The following is a 21,208-nucleotide window of genomic DNA, read 5'->3' on the forward strand; positions in this document are numbered from 1 at the left end:
GTCTGATAATTATGTTGTAGTTCCCAAACAGAGGAGACAGTTTTCATAATCTTGTATTCACAAAACCCTTGTTGTCAATGCCATGAATGCAGTCTTTATAGCATGGTATGCAAATACGATTTAGGAAAGGTGGAATAGGATAAGGTGGGGGTGCTTGCATAGTGCAGGCTGCTTTCATTCACATCATTAGAGAATTCTTCAGGGGATTGCTATGTTTCAGACATAACTACTGAGAAAAAAAAAAGGTTTTACATAATCACTTGCACGATGCTAAATGTGAAAGAGACCCTTTAAAAGGAGGCATTTACACTGTGTGTGCGTGTGAAGGACAAGCAGCAGACAGTTCAGCAGGGTCTCTACACCAGATTTGCAAACATGGTTACATCTTACCCCCTTCCTGAAGGTTTTACTGAGATTGAAGTCTTTGGCATTGGCACGACACTTCTAGTCCAAGGTAAGACGGTTTTTGTACATGACGGTGTCCCTGTCACACCCTTCAGGACAAGACACATGACTTAATTCAGTTTATATTTATAAACTGTACAGAGATTTTGGTGTGCAAATTTTTTTCTTAGAAATGATGGCAGCTAAAAAGTGCCTGTCAAATGAGACATACGCACAACAGACACCTGCTAAGACCTTCCGAACTCTCACTCTCTCTTTCTCATTTTCTTTCTCTCCAGATTATCACACATACCTTGTATCTATCTATCTATCTATCTATCTATCTATCTATCTATCTATCTATCTATCTATCTTTTCTATCTATCTTATCTATCTATTGTTTCATATGTATATATATATATATAATTTTATTATGTACAGTAACTGTTACCCTGTTTGCACTAGAACATATAACACACAATTGGTTTCCATAGTAAATGCAATATTCTGCTCCATTTTAAAGCTTGCAGATTTATGTAAAATGTTAAGTGCATTACCTTCTGAAGTCAATTTCCCTGATCTGCCTCTAAAGCCTCGTACACACGACCGAGTTTCTCTGCAAAAACCAGCAAGAAACTTGCTGGAAGATATTTTTGTGCCGAGGAAAGCGGTCGTGTGTACATTTTCGTCGAGGAAACTGTCGAGAAACTCGACGAGCCAAAAAGAGAGCAAGTTCTCTATTTCCTCGACGGGAATGGAGAAACTTGCCTTGTCGAGTTCCTCGGCAGCCTAACAAGGCTGTACGAGACTTTAGTGAACATACGATGGCAGTTGCTAATGCTGGACTATCTCGGTACTGATAACAAGGACACAATGGGGGTTATTTACGAAAGGCAAATCCACTTTGCACTACAAGTGCACTTGGGAGTGCAGTCGCTGTAGATCCGAGGGGGACATGCAAGGAAAATAAAAAAACATCTTTGCACTACAAGTGAAAACTACAAGTGCGACATGCACTTGAAATTGCACTGAAAGTGCACTTGGAAGTGCAGTCGCTGAGGGGTAGATCTGAAATGAGGGGAAGCTCTGCTGATTTTATTATCCAATCATGTGCAAGCTAAAATTCTGTTTTTTATATTCCTTGCATGTCCCCCTCGGATCTACAGCGACTGCACTTCCAAGTGCATTTTCAGTGCAATTTCAAGTGCTCTTTGCACTTGTAGTTTGCACTTGTAGTGCAAAGTGGATTTGCCTTTAGTAAATAACCCCCATTGTTCCTGATGGGTGCCCCAAGTGAGGTTTCTGTTGGGGTGAAGTATAACATGGCAGTTCCTCTACCGGTTTCGCGGACTTCACCGCTTCTTCAGGAGGAATTGATCTATATATACAAATAATATGATAAACCAAAACACAATAAATAGCATGCAAATATAATATGTAGAATACAAAACTAGTATACAGTCGTTGTTTAGGAACATGAAGATCTGCTCACCCAGTAGTAGGACCATAGACCAGGACAGCTCAACAATGCCCCCTGTGGCGAACGAGGGGATATAGGTGCCACTCTCTATTACTGTAAAATAATATATTTTATTATTCTTATTTTAATAGAGAGTGGCACCTATGTATTATATTTGCATGCTGTTTATTGTGTTTTGGTTTATCATATTATTTGTTATATAGATCAATTCCTCCTGAAGAAGCGGTGAAGTACGAAAACCGGTAGAGGAACTGCCATATTATACTTCACCCCAACAGAAACCTCACAGGGTCACCCGTCAGGAACAATGTGTTAAATATTGGGTGGGGTATTGTATGTGTGTTTTTTTTTTTTAATTGTATACATTTTTATATGTAATAAAGCATTTTTTAAGATACTTATTGTGTCCTTGTTATTAGTACTGAGATAGTCCAACCAAATCTTCCTCTCTCCAAGTGATTACAGACTGACTAGGCAGCATGAGCAACTGCCATCATATGTTCACTTGATTAAATTCCTTATCAAAATCTGGATGATGGTACGTTTTCGTCCAAAAAATAAATGTATTTAGTTACTGCCCAAATTCGTTTATATTTATTTTGTTTCATTAAAAAATGCATTTGTCCAAAAATCTTAATTAATTAAGGTCGAATCTGTCATTGAAGGCTTATGGTGTCTGTCAAATGTTCTAAGAATATTCGACGGAGCAGCTAAACTGTACGACGCCGCAATCGTACATTTCCGGTCGAATGTTCCGCCTACAAGCTATAGAAGAATTCTAATGTTGTATGACACTAGTAATAAATATATTTATAAATTATTATTACTAGTCAACCAACATTCAAATAGTTATATAGCATATAGGCCGAGCATTTGACCGGAAATGTACGTTTGCAGCGTCGTACAGTTTAGCTGCTTGTCGAATCTTCTTAGAACTTTCGACAGACACCATAAGCCTTCGATGACAGATTCAACGTTTGTATGTTTTTCGCTGCTTCGTTGAATCTTCATCGTTCATGTAGAATGGTCTACCCCAACACTGTCTCTATAATGTTGAATCTTTTCTCTCTATGTAGAATAATCTTGGACTAATAGAGTTAAGGTTAGGCACATTCGACCACAGGTTCGATAGACACAGATTGCTATTGTCACCATCATGTCTATCAATCTTCTATCTATATCGAACTGTTGTAGCAATGAAAAATAAAGCACTTTTTTATGTCGGACCTTTCAGATTTCGGATTCTGCGCGTTCATTTTCGTTTGTTAAAACCAGGGCTTTTTTTCAGGGGGAACTTGGGGGAACTCAGTTCCACCACCTCTGGCTCAGACCCTTTGGTGCCTGCTCACCACAATCACTTGTAAACATAGAAGTCTGTGTTTAAAAGTGACAGCTCTGCACTCTGTGTGTAACCCCCCTGAACTCTACACTCTGTATGTAATGCAATTCTGGTATTTAATGCCCCTTAAGACCCTTCTACTGTTTGCAAAATTTGAATGAGGTCGTGGTTGAGTTCCTGCACCTATTTTTTGAGAAAAAAAGCTCTGGTTAAAACGATAACGAAAATACCTGAAATTCGGACGAAATGCATTTGCACGAAAACGAATGCACATGTTTAGTAAATTTTGCTAAATTATCAATGTGTTTTATATGAGGCTATACTCAAAGTTTGCCCTGATCTGCCTTTAGAAATTTTATCATTTCTCTCTTTACTGAAATCTTGCAAGTTCTGTTTATCTGTTTCAGGACTGCCCTGGATCACATTGTTTTTTTTTCACCTGCAAATATTGTGAAAAATGGTGTGCCAATGCAACTGGTATATAGCAACTGATCAGAAATGATATTTCACAAATACTTTTACCTTGAACTAAAATCTGATTGACAGAACTGGGTTACCACACTTTGTCCATCATTATTCATTAGAGCAGTGCAATGAGCATGTACAAATGATTCTTTGAACTAGGATGCTGCTTCTGTTAAGAGCTGGTTAAGAAAAACAAAATATACAGCTGATTTCTAATATGTAGAGAAAACTGTTATTAGACATCAGCTTTGTCTTGCAGATTATAATCAAAGGTCAATACCAGTAACCAGTAACATAATTTAGTGTATACAGTATGCTATGTATAGAGCATGCTAAAGATCAGTTATTCCTTTCTGGCATATATGAGGAGGGCATTCATGTCATTGATTTTAATTGCTACCCTTGGCACCAATGATATCAGATGTTTTATCATTGGTGATAATCAGAGCAGAAATATCTACACTTCTTTCAGAGATGCTATGCTTGTAAAAACCATCCTATGTGATCACATTTTGACATTTGCATGTAAATGCTGTAATCCTTTGCAATCTGTCAAACGGTTACCATACATTATAGGTGTAAGATGGCATAATAAAGCGGTAGTATACTGCAGAAAAAAAATCTCCATGCAAATGAGTGTCATAATGTGCTAGTATACATAGCATACTAGCACATTATGAGAGACTTTCCTGAAAATTTAGCCCTCCAGCGGTGCACTGACCACCACTGACAGGGCTTCCATCTTCACATGGTCTTCCTTTAGGGTTCATGGGCAGCACAGTGCTTAGCACTTTCACCTAGTAGCAAAAGGGTCACTGGTTCAAATCCCAACCATGAGACCATCTGCCTGGAGTTGGCATGTTCTCCCTGTGTCTGCATGGTTTCCCTCCGGGTAGGAGTCATGGCCACAGCACGGCTCTCCCTGGATGGCACGCCCATTGAAATGCAGTGCATGTGTGACATTTAGGAGATATTTGCTGTACCTACAAGTAAGCCTTATTATAGGCTTACCTGTAAGACCCCTTTCACACCGGAGGCGTTTTTCAGGCGCTAAAGGGCTAAAAAGAGCGACTGAAAAACACCTCCGGCGCAGCCCCAGTGTGAGAGTCTGAGTGTTTTCACAGTGGAGCAATACACTTGCAGGACATTAGAAAAAGTCCTGCAAGCAGCATCTTTGGAGCGTTTTTTGCATGCCCATTGGAATGCATGGGCACCGCTGCCAAAGCGTCTGCAAATCGTTTCGGCAGCATCGCTTTTTGGGTGCATTTAACCCTTTCTTCGGCCGCTAGCGGGGGTTAAAGCACCCCACCAGCGGCCGAAAAGCGCTACTAAAATGGCCGAAAAGCCGGGCTTTACCGCAGACATGGAGCAGTGCCAGTGTGAAAGCGGTCTAAATATAAATAAAAAAAAGCCTTTACTACCACTTTAACTAGTTTGAAATCTAATCTGCTGATAATTGCTCTGTGAAAATTGTTCTTATAGACCAGGGATATGCAATTAGCGGACCTCCAGCTGTTGCAAAACTACAAGTCCCATCATGCCTCTGCCTTTGGGTGTCATGCTTGTGGCTGTCAGAGTCTTGCTTTGCCTTATGGGACTTGCAGTTCTGCAACAGCTGGAGGTCCGCTAATTGCATATCCATGTTATATAGACCAAAGGTCACCAAACTGAGGCCCCGGGGGCAAGATGTGGCCCTTTGCTTGCCTTTGACAGGCCCATGGGGCACTAGTCATCCCATTGATATAAGACACTATTTTGCCCTCTGACACCAAAAATGGGGCATAATTCCGACCACTGACAACAATATGGCACCATTTCTCCCACTGACACCAACAATGGGGCACTATTTCTCCCCCTAATACCAAAGATGGGGCACTGTTTACTCCCACTGATGGCAGAATTCTTTTTTATTCCCGCTGGCCACAGTCTGACCCACAAAAGACTGAAAGACGGTAAACTGGCCCTTTGTTTAGAAAGTTTGGAGAATTGTCAGTTGATGAATAGCTTGCATAGTAAATGCTGATGTATTGAAAAAAAAATACACAATAGTTAGTGTAAGAGTTGTCATTTCTATGCTCTCCTGAAAATGACTGGATGCTCTGCTGACTCTCTTGCTTCAATACTTTAAATCTCTAACTTGGAACAAGTATGGAGATAAGAACTTGTGACTTTTTTTAGACATTCCTGATCTGCATAATTGTTTTGATTTACTGACTTGAAAAAGTAGAAACTTTGGGGGTGGGGGTCAGGATGACATCCGGTTAAATAGCACTTTCAGAAGTAGGTCAACAATGGCAGCCTTGTGACAAGTTTATTTGAAAATATAATTAAGGGAAAACATTTTTTTTTTAGTTTTGGATAAAGTCCAGAGGAATTCGAATGCTTTTTTTATTGTCTGTGTCCCCGTTAATAAGATTCATTCTCTTTCTAGAAAATCCCACATTTTGGGTTGTTCCCAGAAAAGTAATAGAGGGGATATCTTCAGTTCTGTGGGTCCCTAAGGAATTCCATTACTGTGCTGGAATTTCCTTTCCGCTTCCTGTTTGGCTATGGGACAGAATGTAAAGAGAAATCTCTGCAATGGAACATAAATGGTGAAGAAAAAATCTGACAGGGGTTATCATTTTTGCCTATAGGTCTATTTTAATCCTCTGGATTGGGCAATTTTCCCTTATTTGTAGGCACCAACACATAATACCAGACACCCTCAGCCAAATTAATCCTGGGGGAAATAGCAACTGGCTATGTTTGATATTTTTAGCTTTATTCTGGGAAGGCTTTCCACAAGACTTATGCCCCCGTACACACGATCGGAATTTCCAATGGAAAAAGTCCGATGGACTTTTTCCATTGGATTTTCTGATCGAGTGACTTTTTTCATCAGAAATTCAGATGAAGTCCATCGGAGTTTAGATATACCGTGTTTCCCCCGAAAATAAGACGTAGTCCGAAAATAAGCCGTAGCGGGATTTCGACGCAAGATCGAAATATAAGCCATATCACCGAAAATAAGACGTAGTGATGGCATGTCGAATCCCCGAAAATAAGACGTAGTGATGGCGTGTCGTATGCATAGCGGCGCGGAGCGGTAAACAAGACGTAATAGGTGTACTGTACTGGTGCGGAGCTCAGGAGCTGTAAAGAAGTCGTGCAGCCCTTCTTATCTGCTCCACGGTATCTCTAAGTGACCGGAGAGGTGTCGGCAGCCCCATAAATACGGTAAGGTCGGCTCCCCCTGTCAGGTGAAAGTGAAAGTAAAAAGTCTCCTCAGTGAAGTGAGCAGAAGGACGCTCTGTACTCAGGGGAAGAAGTAAAGCTTCTCCCCAGCACTGACCAGCAACCGTCTCTCACCCCACACAAACACCAGGGGATAGTTGAATAAATGTAGATTGTTGTACCATACTGTTGTACCATACTTGCCGGTAATAAAAATAAGACATCCCCCGATGACGGGAACTCTTGACCTCCTGAGCGGTATTCCCGAGTCTGGTGAAATTTCAGTACTATTAGCGGTAGCCCCGAGCCAGACCCGGGATCGCATCGCAGTATCCAGGCGGAGTGTACTTACCTTGTCCCTGGATCCTGCAATGTCTCCCTGCTGTGTGATCAAGCTGTCTCCTCGCTCTATACACACAGTGACCGTGTGCCGCAGAGCTCCGTTCCCTGTGACGTTACGATGCACGGGGGCGGAGATCGGCGCCAAATTCAAAAAAGTAAAAACACAATACACATACAGCATACTGTAATCTTACAGATACAGTACAGTACAGTACTGTATAAAATAATTACACATCCCCTTTGTCCCTAGTGGTCTGTCCAGTGTCCTGCATGCACTTTTATATTATAAATACATTTATTTCTGCCTGGAAACTGTAGATTGTCCATAGCAACCAAAAAGTGTCCCTTTATGTCAAAAGTGGTTTTAGACCAGCTAGAAAACAGTGATAATAAATTAGAATCACTTGCAGAATTGAGCGATAGTGATTTGTGGGGAAATTCGTCATCAGACACTGAAAGTAATGACAGCGACAATTCTGCAACTGAGCAAATTTCAGTGTTTTTGATTTAATTACCTTATTGAATAATTTTTATTATTATTATTTGTTATAATTATTTATAGTTATTTATTATATTATAATTAATGATTTTGTGTTTCAAACTTTATCATACCCGGGATGTCTACTAGACTCTTGTTTGGACAGATTTAAGTGAGTTATTCCTAAGAATTACAGGCCTGCAATATAAAACGCCAAATTTCCATGCAAAATAATGGTACCGCTTTCTGCATCAAAAATCTGAAATAATCATACCGCCAGGGAGGTTAAGGCATTAGCACACCAAGACATTTTGTACACTTTCATGCTTCCAACTTTGTGGGAACAGTTTGGAGATGGCCCCTTCCTGTTCCAACATGACTGCGCATCATTGCACAAATTAACCTGCCTGGCGGTATTCCCGAGTCTGACTCGGGGTTAGATTTTCATGCTGCGAGCGGTAACCCCGAGTCAGACTCGCGCTTGCCTCGCTGGATGCACAGGGAGTGTTTACTTACCTTGTCCCTGGATCCAGCGATGCCACCGAGCTGTGTGAGCGAGCGGGACCTCGCTCGATTCACACAGCGTCCTCCTGTGCCGCTGACGCACGGGGACGGAGAACGGCGCCAAATTCAAAAAAGTAAACAAACACTTTACATACAGTATACTGTAATCTTATAGATTACAGTACTGTATGTAAAAAAAACACACCCCCCTTGTCCCTAGTGGTCTGCCCAGTGCCCTGCATGTACTTTTATAAAATAAAAACGTTTCTTTCTCCCTGCAAACTGTAGATTGTCCATAGCAACCAAAAGTGTCCCTTTATGTCAAAAATAGTTTTAGATCAGCTAAAAAACAGTGATAATAAATTATAATCACTTGCAGAATTGTGCGATATCGATTTGTGGGAAAATTCGTCATAAAAAATAAAAATAATGACAGCAACAATTCTGCAACTGAGCAAATATCAGTGATTTTGATTTGATTACATTATTGAATAATTTTTATTATAATTATATTATTATTTGTTATAATTATTTATAATTATTTATTATATTATAATTTATAATTTTGTTTTTAAAAAAATGTCATACCCGGGATGCCTATTAGAATCTTGTTTGGTCAGATTTAAGTGAGTTATTTCTAAAAATTACAGACCTACAATATAAAACGCCAAATTTCCTTGCAAATAATGGTACCGCTTTCAACATGTTTTTTCTGAAAGAATCATACCGCCAGGGAGGTTAAGGTCCATAAGCACATGGATGAGCGAGTTTGGGGTGGAGAAATTGGACTGGCCTGCACAAAGTCTTTCATGCATTTGCCCTTACATGTGCTCCTTGCTGTGAAGGCCAGTTATAGGTGGGGGCAGGAGCTATTTGTTTGTCACTGGTGCACAAAGTCCTGACCTCAACCCAATAGGACACCTTTGTGATGAATTAGAGCAGAGACTGCGATCCAGGCCTTCTTGTCCAACATCAGTGCCTGACCTCACAAATGTTATAACACAGAACCAGTATGTTTTATGCCAATAGCGACTGACAATTTGTGCCTATACAGCATTCTGATAAGTCCTTAATTGTTTTGTGTTAGTAATGAAACTCCAGGTAAATAAATTATTAATAATATAAGCTGATTTTTTTAACAATTCTTTCCCCCCCTAATTACCAACATTGTTTTACAGCTCTACTTGGATTTATTTTAAATGGCTTGACAATCGCCTCATTTTACAAAATAAGAGAGCTCAGGACACCTAGCAACCTGCTCATAATAAGCCTAGCAGTGGCAGACACGGGATTGAGCATCAATGCTTTTGTTGCTGCTTTTTCCAGCTTCTTAAGGTAAAATAAACAATAATCATAGATTTGCAGTATTATTATTACTATAAAGAGATGCTTGCATCATTATGTTTCGAAGTGGTCTAGATGGAGTATATTTACAAAATATATATATACGATATATTAGTATATCCTTTTGAATGCTAGACTGTAACTAGACCCAAAAACAAAAATTGTAGTTTACCAGTTTTTGTATTTGATGGTTGCATTAGGTTTCTTTTTTCCATCTTATATTTGTTTATTTTCATGTGGTTATTGGTCAGTAACATACAGTACATCCTGTCTTAGGGTAGCTATGTTCACTCCATCACTGCATCTATGGAGGAAAAATTTAGCCAATAAGTGGAGAGGGTAGTGTTGAATGGATTAGAAGATTTAGATGGACTTTACATAAGTGACTAACAATTTAACAGATAAAGAGATTGCAGCACGTTATCTTTTAAAACATGCAGGACTGGAAGGACCAGTGTACAGGCAGGGGTGACTGCACACTGCAATAGCACATGCAGACAAAAGAAACCTGGACAATGGTCTCATCTTCTGGAGTTAGTTCTTACAGGTTTCAGCTTACACAGTCTTAATCAAGGCTGGTGCTAGAGTATTTTACACCCTAATCAAGACCAGCTACATGCGCCCCCCCCCCAAAGACAGGTCACTGCACTACGGGTGGGACTTAGGTAGAAATGCACCTGCATCCTTGGTGTCACTGAAAGAAAAAAATCCCTGCCCATTGATGGTTTTACTGGAAGAAAAAACATTAACCCTGCATCCATCATATGTGACATGCACCAGTAAATTTAAGGGGGGCGGGGTGGTAGGAAGCTGGCAGTAGGATACAAGGGGGAGGAAGATTACAGGGGTGGGGTGGTAGGATGCCAGGCACAGGGGGATTATGATGACGAGGGTGTAGATAATGGGGTGGTAGGAAGCTGACAGAAGGGTATATGGGGGAATGAAGATGACAGTGGGTGGGGTGCTAAGAAGCTGATAGTGGTGTACAGGGCTGTGATGATGACAGTGGGTAGGTTGGTAGGAAGCTGGCAGAATGTTACATGTCGGTGAAGATAACAGGGGGTGGGGTGGTAGGACAGTATACAAGGAGAAAAATGCGCAAGATCCGAATACAACGATTCCTTAATATTATAAAAATATGCAACAGTGGTAGTGGTTATAAATAAATAAATATATATGTAAAATATATATAAATAAATAAATAATGTGCATGAGATTTGCACAATACAGAAAGAGTTCAATGCTCCAGGTGGGGCGGGGGGGGGGGGGGGGGGGGAGTCCAGGAATGGACGGATAAAAGTCTTTGCAGGGGTCACAACTATAACCTCAGAGGAGCTGTGGTGGCTCAACGCGATTGGCACTGCGCTGACAAGCCATTCACCTCTGCAGCTAGAGGTTCGGATCCCGGTCTCGGCTTCATGTGAATTGAGTTTGGTGGTCTCAGCCCGGCTCCCGGTGGGTGTGCTATGCAAGGTAAGCCTGTGCTTAGTACGCCCACCCCCCTCCAACAAAAACCACCACACCTACACACGCACTCTAAATTGGGTTAACACACGCACATTGACCACGCGGTCTCTAAAGAGAGGCGAAGGACTAATGGGGCTGGTTGAGCGGGCTAATCCTCTCACTCCCTTATAGGGAGTCCCTCTGCCCCGTTGGGCTTCAAAGCGGAGCAGGTAGGGCGGGCTGTGTGGGAGGACCCCCTCACACACCCGCCATTGCCACCCGGGGCATGGAGAAATGTGGCAGATTGCCTCTGGGGGAGGCCTGCCTACTCCCAACTCCTGCAGTCCAGCTCCTCTCTCGAGTACACGCACAAAATACACTTAAAAAAAAAAAAAAAAATATAACCTCAGGGCTGCTATCATTGAAGAACAGAAACCATGTTCCGAGACTGTAACAAAAAGCAAGGGAAGAGGCGCCTCTATATTAAATTATATTAAATTATATTAAATTATGTTAAACATCTACACTTAGAGGCGCCTCTTCCCTTGCTTTTTGGTGGGGTGGTAGGAAGCTGACAGTGGGGTACAGGGGGGATGAAGATGACAGGGGGTAGGGTGGTAGGAAGCTGGAAGAATGGTACAGGGTGATGAAGATGACAGGGGGTGGGGTTGTAGGAAGCTGATAGTGGGGTACAAGGGGATGATGATGACAGAGGGATGCATATGACGGGGGGACAGGGGGAATGATGATGACAGGGGGATGATGAAGATGACAGGGGGATGCTTATGACAGGGGGGTACGGGGATGATGGTGATGACAGGGAGTACAGGGGGATGATGATGACAGGGGGTATGGGGGGATGGTGATACGGGGATGCAGACTGGCTCCCCAATGATCACAACACCTGCTCTAGCAGGTCCTCCACTACGGCCGTCCATCCTGGAGAGACCAGGGAGCTGCTCAGCCACAGCTGCCATTATATAATTCCATAAATCTATCCCTGGATAGAATTATGGAATTTTTTCATTACATTTTTTTTAACTAGTAATGGCGGTGATCTGCGATTTTTTTTTCGGGATTGCGACATTATGACACATTGGACACTTTTGACACTATTTTGGAACCATTGTCATTTATACAGTGATCAGTGCTATACATAGCCACTGATTACTGTATAAATGACACTGGCAGGAAGGGGGTTAAACATTAGGGGGCAACCAAGATGTTAAGTGTGTCCTAGGGAGTGATTCTAACTGTTGGGGGATGGGCTACCACTGACATGACAGCGATCATTGTTCCCAATGACAGGGAGCAGTAGATCCCTGTCATGTCACTAGGCAGAACAGGAAAATTCCTTTTTTTACATAGGCATCTCCCCGTTCTGCCTCTCGAGTTAACATCGAGTTTGGCCATGAGGGCATGTGCGCCTGCACGGCAACAAATTCGAAGGGATGCACAGGTACGCCCATTTGCCTGTACAAGCCCTTATGCCGACGTACATCTGTGTGCACTGGTCGACAAGTGGTTAAAGTATATGTAAACCCATTAACTTAACTCTCATATAACAGTTCGCATTTTAGCATAGTTTTGCGACTTTCGTTTCAATAATACCTGGTAATCCTGCAATAAAGGTCCTTATTCAGGCACTTCCTGTAATAAAAAACATAAAAACAGAGCACATTTTATATTTACTGTTCTGAGACTGGACCTTTGTCAATGCAAAACAAAAAAAGGTTACATTTATCTGACAGATGTGGTAAGACTTTACAGTCCAATACAGACATTAGGGTTGATTTACTAAAAGTGCAAAATTTGGTGCAGCTCTGCTTAGAAACCAATCGGCTTCCAGATTTTTTATTAAAGCTTAATTGAACAAGCTTAAATTAGAAGCTGATTGGCTACCATGCGTAGCTGTACTAGATTTTGCACTCTTAAGTAAATTAACCCCATTGTGTTCTAGGCACTTTTAAGAGCACTTTTATTGTGTTCAAGGCTCTTAACTTAAAGGGGTTGTAAAGGTAAACATTTTTTTCCTAAATATCTTCCTTTACCTTAGTGCAGTCCTCCTTCACTTACCTCATCCTTCCATTTTTCTTTTAAATGTCCACCAGTGGCGGGCCCGTCCATAGGGGGCGCCCGGGCGCCGCCCCCCCCTTCTGTAGTCATATAAAAAAAACGAAAAAAAAAAACGGCCCTTTAAGGCCTTTGGAATGTCGTTCTGCAGTGCCGCGCAAATAACATACATTCATGCATTGCATGAATGTATGTTATTGTGGCCAGCTGCCGCTGGTTTATTCAGATGGCCGGACATAGGGCGCCGGCTAACTGAATAACGGCAGCTGGTTGGCTGTGCGGAAGTGCCTATCAGAGCCAGCGGCTCTGATGGGCTTTCCGAGTAAAGCCCTTCGGCTCCCGGATGTCTTATCCTTGGAACGTACGGATAAGACTGGCGGCCGTCTCAGCCAATCAGGTTCACCGATTCTAGTTATTGGTAACCTGATTGGCTGAAGCGTCATCGAGGGCGGCAGAAGACACCGAGGGACCGTGGAAGGAGGATGGCTAACCCCAGAAAGGTAAGTGCCGGACGGGGGGGAGGGGGCAATCTGGCTGGCAGCATTTTACAGGGCACAGTGGCGACAATTGATGTGGGAACAATGGCTACAATTGATGTGGGCACAGTGGGGACAATTGATGTGGGAACAGTGGGGACAATTGATGTGGGCACAGTGGCTACAATTGATGTGGGCACAGTGGGGAAAATTGATGTGGGCACAGTGGGCACAATTGATGTGGGCACAGTGGGCACAATTGATGTGGGTACAGTAGCGACAATTGATGTGGGCACAGTGGCGACGATTGATGTGGGCACAGTGGTAACAATTGATGGCATGACACAGTGGCTGCGTTTGATGGCACAGTGGCTGCGTTTGGCATGGCACAGTGGTGACAATTGATGGGCACAGTGGTGATAATTGATGGGCACAGTGGTGACAATTGATGGCACAGTGGCGACAATTGATGGCACAGTGGCGACAATTGATGGCATGGCACAGTGGCGACAATTGATGGCATGGCACAGTGGCGACAATTGATGGCATGGCACAGTGGCTGCATTTTATGGGCACAGTGGCTGCCTTTGATGGGCACAGTGGCTGCCTTTGATAGGCACAGTGAGGCTGTGCCTCTTGTTTGCGCCCCCCCAAAAATGTTGAGCACCAGCCGCCACTGAACTCCACACAGTAATGCAAGGCTTTCTCCCTGGTGTGGAGAAAGCCTCTTGAGGGGGAGGGGGCTAGCAGGGCGTGTGGGTGTCAGGACGCCCACTAACACACAGCTCCTTTCTCTATCTGCAAAGTAGACAGTGTCCTGACTTGCCTGCTCGCCCCCTCCCCCCTCAAGAGGCTTTCTCCACACCAGGGAGAAAGCTTCACATTACTGTGTGGAGTTACAGACAGAAGAACATGAAGTGAAGATTTCTCCGAAGAAATAAGGACATTTAAATGCAAAATCGAAGGATGAGGTAAGTGAAGGAGGACTGCACTGAGGTTAAGGAAGCTATTTAGGGATTTTTTTTTTTACCTTTACAACCCCTTTAAGTTTTTTTTGTTCCATTCCAGTTTACTTTTAGTGCTACTTCTTATAGGGTGACGATATTATACCTATCTCCCTTTTTTTTTCCCTGCATTGTCACCTTGTCACATGCACTTCTTGAATATAATTAGCTGTTCCAAAGCTCACTGCTCAGGCAAGTTCCACTCTTGTGAACATCAGGAACTCCACCTTGATTGATTGCATGCAGACAGCGAAAGAACACATACACAGTTTTGGGTGTCAAAAGGCTACAATAAAAAAAAAGGAAAGACAGAATGTAAAAATTTAATTTGCTTGGAGTTGCATCTAATTTACATGAATGGGAAACTCTTTCATACTCTCAGCACAATCCTGTCCAACAGATAATGTTAATAGGACAGCAATTTTTTAAAGTACCGTTATTATTTCTAAAGCATTTTTAGCATGATATCCTTTTTTTTTTTGTAGCTGTTCAATGGTTAGACATAATCATTAAAGACTAAATACTAGGCAAATATACAGTTAAAGGCACAAAGGAATGCAGCTTTTTAATCAGTAAATGTATTTTTTAAATGCAAGCAGTCTAATTACCTGAATATGACTTGATATCATCCATTTGAAGTCTACTGTCCACCAAAGGTCAGACAACGGGATAGAGAAGCAATCTAAGAAGCCACTTAGGTGTGCGGAATTGCCAAAGCATGCTGATAGATGGAAAGAGCAGAGAGACAAAGAGAAGGGCCCGGATTCAGATAGAAGATACGACAGCGTATCTCCTGATACGCCGTCGTATCTTTGAGTCCGGCCGTCGTATCTATGCGCCTGATTCATAGAATCAGTTACGCATAGATATCCCTAAGATCCGACAGGTGTAAGTGTCTTACACCGTCGTATCTTAGGCTACAATTTCACGCTGGCCGCTAGGTGGCGCTTCGTTTGTTTACGCAAGGAATATGCAAATGACTATTTACGTCGATTCAGGACCGCCCGGCGCTTTTTTTTTACGTCGTTTGCGTTCGGCTTTTTCCGGCGTATAGTTACCCCTGCTATATGAGGCGTAGCTAATGTTAAGTATGGCCGTCGTTACCGCAATGAAATTTGAAATTTTTACGCCGTTTGCGTAAGTCGTTCGCGAATACGGCTGGACGTAATTTACATTCACGTCGAAAGCATGACGATTTCCCAACGTCATTTGGAGCATGCACACTGGGATTCAGTGAAGGCCGGCGCATGCGCAGTTCGTTCGGCACGGGGACGCGCTTGATTTAAATGATACACGCCCCCTACACGCCAAATTTGAATTCCGCTGGGTGATTTATGCTACGCCGCCTCAACTTTACAGGCAAGTGCTTTGTGAATAAAGCACTTGCCTGAAAAACTTGCGGCGGCGTAACGTAAATGACATACGCTACGCCAATATAAAGATCCGCTCTCCTATCTGAATCCGGGCCTTGAACTCTCCGGTGTGCTATTTTTCTTTGCACTGTCCAGTTACATGGAGTGGTGTGGAGGAGGCCTGGAAAGAAAACTGAAGCAACAAAAAATCAGGTTCCCTCTCCCTGGATACCCTTACTGGACTTACTGACTTACTTATTTGCTCACAGCTTGTTTTGGTGACAACATTTTCTGTCTCTGTGGCAATAATCAGTAGAACAAATAGAATGGGTTAAGCCTTGTACACACGACCAGTTTTCCCGGCAGGAAAACTGCCAGGAAAGGTTTTGGCCGAGAAAACCGGACGTGTGTATGCTTCCTTTGCAGTTTTCCCGTCAGGAAAACAGCCGGGAATCCCGTCGGTAAAATAGAGAACCTGCTTTCTATTTTCCCCTTTGGGATTTGAAAATCGAGCGTGTGTACAGGGCTTAAGTCTCAGAGAGGACTTAAGCCTCGTACACACGACGAGTTTCTCGGCAAAAACCAGCAAGAAACTTGCTGGTATTTTTTTTTTGCCAAGGAAACTGGTCGTGTGTACACTTTTCGACGAGGTAACTGTCGAGGATCTCGTCGAGCCAAAAAGAGAGCATGTCTTCTTTTTCCTCTACGGGAATGGAGAAATTTGTCTCGCCGAGATCCTCGACAGCCTAACAAGGAACTCGATGAACAAAACGATGTGTTTCGCCCGTCCAGTATCTCGGTCGTGTGTACGAGGCCTAAGACAGCAATAAAAATAGGATGGGGTTTTAGATACTGTACACTTGAACATAGTAGAGCAGATAATATACTTATACTGTGAATGACCTGTTCCTATTGTATTTTTTCCCTAAAAACTATAATAAAATGCAGTTTAAAAAAAAAAATAATAATAATTGTAGAGCAGCTAGGGTTTTTTTTTTTTTCTCAGAGAATAGGTGCAGGTACTTTCCCACTCACACAAGTCACCCATTGTCCCCACTCCCAACACCATCCCTTGTTACTTCCCACAATTTTCCTCCCAATAGACCTCTAACAACAAGAGCAACAGTAGACTTCCCCTGTAACAATTGGTCCTTCGGAAGCTAAAAAAAGAAAAACAGACTCCCCTCACAACAGTATACCCGCCAGCAAGATAAGATTCCCCCCTCCAGCAACAATAGACACTCCAGCATACCCAATCTGTTCTTGCCAGTACGTAGATTCAGTACTGGAGGTGCCAGAGCTGCTTACCACTGCATTCCAGCTGGAAAAAAAAGCCCTAAGAACAACAATCAGGCCAAATTATGGCTATGTTGTGTGAATGCATACCTCAATAAGGCAGGGAACAAAGCCAAGGAACTACCACAATCAATAAGTTCATCATTGCCAGACTATTTATATCAATGTCCAATCCATCTTTACTACAATCATATACCACAATACTATTACAGTTTCCAAATATAAAAGGCAGACCGCTACAGTTGTGCCTGTTTGCCAATTTTCCACAGCAGATAATTATTCTGAGTCTTACAATTGTAGGCCTGTTGTCATAACACAATCTAAATAGCCAATTTTAAGCACATCTATTTCTGAATTCAATTGTTACTGCAGTCAAAGGTCTGGCATACACTCAAGTTAGTAGTTCATTGAGAGCTTTGTACCTAAACAGAAAATATTGTCTAAACTTGCAGAATGGCTCTGAGCTCAGTATATGCAGGCAACTGCTTCCAGTTAGCCTTGTTCTTGGTACATATTGCCGTATTTTACTATAACAATTTTATTTTATTTTACATTGTAAACACCCTTTTAACAGATATTGGCCCTATGGATCAGAAGGATGTCAGATTCATGGATTCCAGGGATTTGTTGCAGCTCTGTCCAGTATCAGCTCATGTGCTGCAATAGCGTGGGACCGCTATCACCAATATTGTACCCGTAAGTATTGGGTTTAAAACAGCACACACCTTTTTTTCTTTCTTTCTTTTTTTTTTTTTTTTAGCAAGACCCCTACTGAAATGTACTATATAATAGTCATTGGACCGGATTCAGATACCTGAGCGTATCTGTCCGGCCTGCGTAACGTATCCTAGATACGTTACGCCGCTGTAAATTTGGGCGCAAGTTCAGTATTCAGAAAGAACTTGCGCCCTAAGTTACGGCGGCGTAACGTATGTGGGCCGGCGTAAGCCCGCCTAATTCAAATGGGGATGTTGGGGGCGTGTTTTATTCAAATTTGGCTTGACCCCGCGTATTTTACGTTTTTTTTGAACGGCGCATGCACCGTTCGTGAAAACATCCCAGTGCACATTCTCGAAAATCCGCCGCAAAACGTCATTGCTTTCGACGTGAACGTAAATTACGTCCAACCGGATTCGAACGACTTACGCAAATGACGTAAAATTTCAAAACTCGGCGCGGGAGCGACGGCCATACTTAACATTAGCTACGCCTCATATAGCAGGGGTAACTATACGCCGGAAAAAGCAAAAAAAAAAACTACGTAAAAAAAAAGCGCCGGGCGGTCGTTCGTTTCTGAATCAGCGTAAATACTAATTTGCATATTCCTCGCGTAAAAATACGGAAGCGCCACCTAGCGGCCAGCCTGAAATTGCAGCCTAAGATACGACGGTGTAAGACACTTACACCTGTTGGATCTTAGGGATATCTATGCCTAACTGATTCTCTGAATCAGGCGCATAAATACGACCGAGCGCACTCAGAGATACGACGGCGTATCAGGAGATACGCCGTTGTATCTCTTTCTGAATCTGGCCCATTATGTTTGCTTGTTTCTATTAAACTCAATGGGGTTGATTTACTAAAGGGAAATCCACTCTGCACTGCAAGTGCACCTGTAAGTGCAGTCACTGTACCTTGCTGTAGATATTAGGGAAAGCTCTGAAATTAGGGAAAGCTCAGCTGATTTTTTTTTTATCCAATCATGTGCAAGCAAATATGTAGTTTTTTTTATTTTCCTTGCATGTCCCCCTCAGATCTACAGGGACTGCACTTGAAAGTGCACTTGTAGTGCAAAGTCGATTTGCCTTTTGTAAATAACCCCCAATATGTCTTTACTTGACAGCCGCATGAGAGTAATAATTAATTTGCTATAAGGGTCAGGAGTGTATAATATACTTGTACACAGAAACCCTAAAATTCATTCCAGCCCCTTTATTTATACAACAGAAGTACCCCCTAAGAGGCTTTTTAACAATGCACCATACCCACTTACATACTGTACATAAAAACACTCATCCCCGCGTACATACACCGACTCGCCCATGTACACAAAATGCATTCACGCTCAAGCCTGCATACATGTTTAAGGATAGCCCCTTCATGCCTTTACAGTACTGTAGCAGCATGTTGGGCAGTCACTTCGCCAGAGAACATGACCGCAAGTGAATTATTATGTGCCAAAGCATTTACAAATGACCACAGTGGCCCGGATTCAGAAAGCTTTTACGCTGGCGTATCTATTGATGCGCTGTGTAAGTTTAAAGATGCGCCGTCGTATCTCTGCACGGTATTCTTGAAGCTAGATACGCCTGAAATCTGGCTTCAGCCGACCGACATAAGTCTTAGTACGCCGTCGTATCTTGGGAGCATATTTACGCTGGTCGCTAGGGGCGCTTCCATTGATTTACGCGTTGAATATGCAAATGACCTAGATACGCCGATTCACAAACATAGTTCCGTCCGGCGCATCTATATACGCTGTTTACGTAAGGTGTCGGTCCGGCGTAATTTTACCCCTCATAAAGCAGGGGTAAGTCATGTTAAGGTATGGACGTCGGAAACGTACGAACAGCGTTTTACATCATTTGCGTAAGTCGTACGTGAATGGGGCTGGGCGTAGGTTACGTTCACATCGACAAAGCATTGAGCCGACGTATCTTGGGGAGTATTTGATACGTTACTCTGAGCATGCGCGCGCATGCGCCGTTCGATCGCCTATTTATTTGCATGGGGTCACGGGTCATTTCAATACAACACGCCCACTGCCTGGATCATTTGAATTACGCGGGCTTACGCCGGCCCATATACGCTACGCCGCCGTAACTTTGGGCGCAACTTCTTTCTGAATACACTACTCGCCTGACTAAGTTACGGCGGCGTAGCGCACATGAGATGCGCTACGCCCACCTAAAGATACGCAATTCTTTCTGAATCCAGGCCAGTGTCTTTTTGTATGCCCAAAATCGTCAGAGAGAGCTGTTGGCCTATGTGTGGGATAAAAAACATTTGTAATGGAATGACTATAGACCGATGAACTGAATTTCAATCTATAAATCAAACTGTGAAAATAGGACAAAAATGTAGCGCTCATGAGATCAGTACCCAAGTACCAATCACTAAATAACTGTAAACAAATCACTAGTGATAAAATTAATTATATATATATATATATATATATATATATATATATATATATATAAATAGTCCCACGTGACATGTGACTAATTAATAAGTAAATTAATAATCCATAAAGTGAAGTGATATTCAAACAATTCAATCTTCTTAAAATGTTCCACCACACCGCCGTGCTTGTGACACCACCCCTCTGGAATCGCACTCACCAGCTAAAATTGCCTCCCACTCTCGTGTTCGGCTCAAGAGGTTGTTAATTAGAACTCCAAACGGGTTAAACGACCATCCACTGTGTGTTTCAACTAAGGACAAAACGACCATCCAATACACAACTGTGTTTCAACTCAGGGTTTATCTACACATGTAAACAAGAAAAAGTGCTACAATAGTGTAAAATAAAAACGACAAATTTATTAAAATCCACACTAACACTTCAATCATTGCACATGACAAACTTTAAAAACCAGCCTTGAAAAATCACAGCAAACATGTATATATGATGGCTCTGCAGTGCTTTGCGGTCACAGCGGACCCGAGATACGCGCTCAATCAAGGTCTCTTACCCCCTCCTGGATCCCAGACCGTGCTGATCGTATCTCGTGCATAGCTGCGGCGTCTCACGTCAGTGTAGATTCCTGTCATGCAGCCACGCCCACGACGTTTCGTCACTTGGACTTATTCATGGGAATCCCATGAATAAGTCCAAGTGACGAAACGTCGGGATACTGCGATGTGATCCCGAGTCTGGTTCGGGGATACCGCTATTAGTACTGAAATTTAACCCCAAGCCAGGCTCGGGAATACCGCCAGGGAGGTTAAAAAAGGCATGGATTATTTTCTAAATGTACCCAATTATATATGTTCACAAATATAACTG

General features: G+C 42.5%; 1 protein-coding gene across 1 annotated transcript in view; it reads left to right on the forward strand.

The window, feature by feature from the left end:
• Positions 1-224: 224 nt before the first annotated feature.
• Positions 225-21,208, forward strand: part of RGR (retinal G protein coupled receptor) — a 34,134-nt gene continuing 13,150 nt past the window's right edge. The window contains exons 1-3 of the mRNA XM_040320730.1: positions 225-454; positions 9,387-9,543; positions 17,774-17,895. Of these exons, the coding sequence (XP_040176664.1) occupies positions 376-454; positions 9,387-9,543; positions 17,774-17,895 (358 nt within the window). The 5' untranslated portion in view covers positions 225-375. The remainder of the gene's footprint in view (positions 455-9,386; positions 9,544-17,773; positions 17,896-21,208) is intronic.

The sequence above is a fragment of the Rana temporaria genome, chromosome 8 (genome assembly GCF_905171775.1).
Source record: "Rana temporaria chromosome 8, aRanTem1.1, whole genome shotgun sequence".
In the NCBI taxonomy this organism is placed as follows: Eukaryota; Metazoa; Chordata; class Amphibia; order Anura; family Ranidae; genus Rana; species Rana temporaria.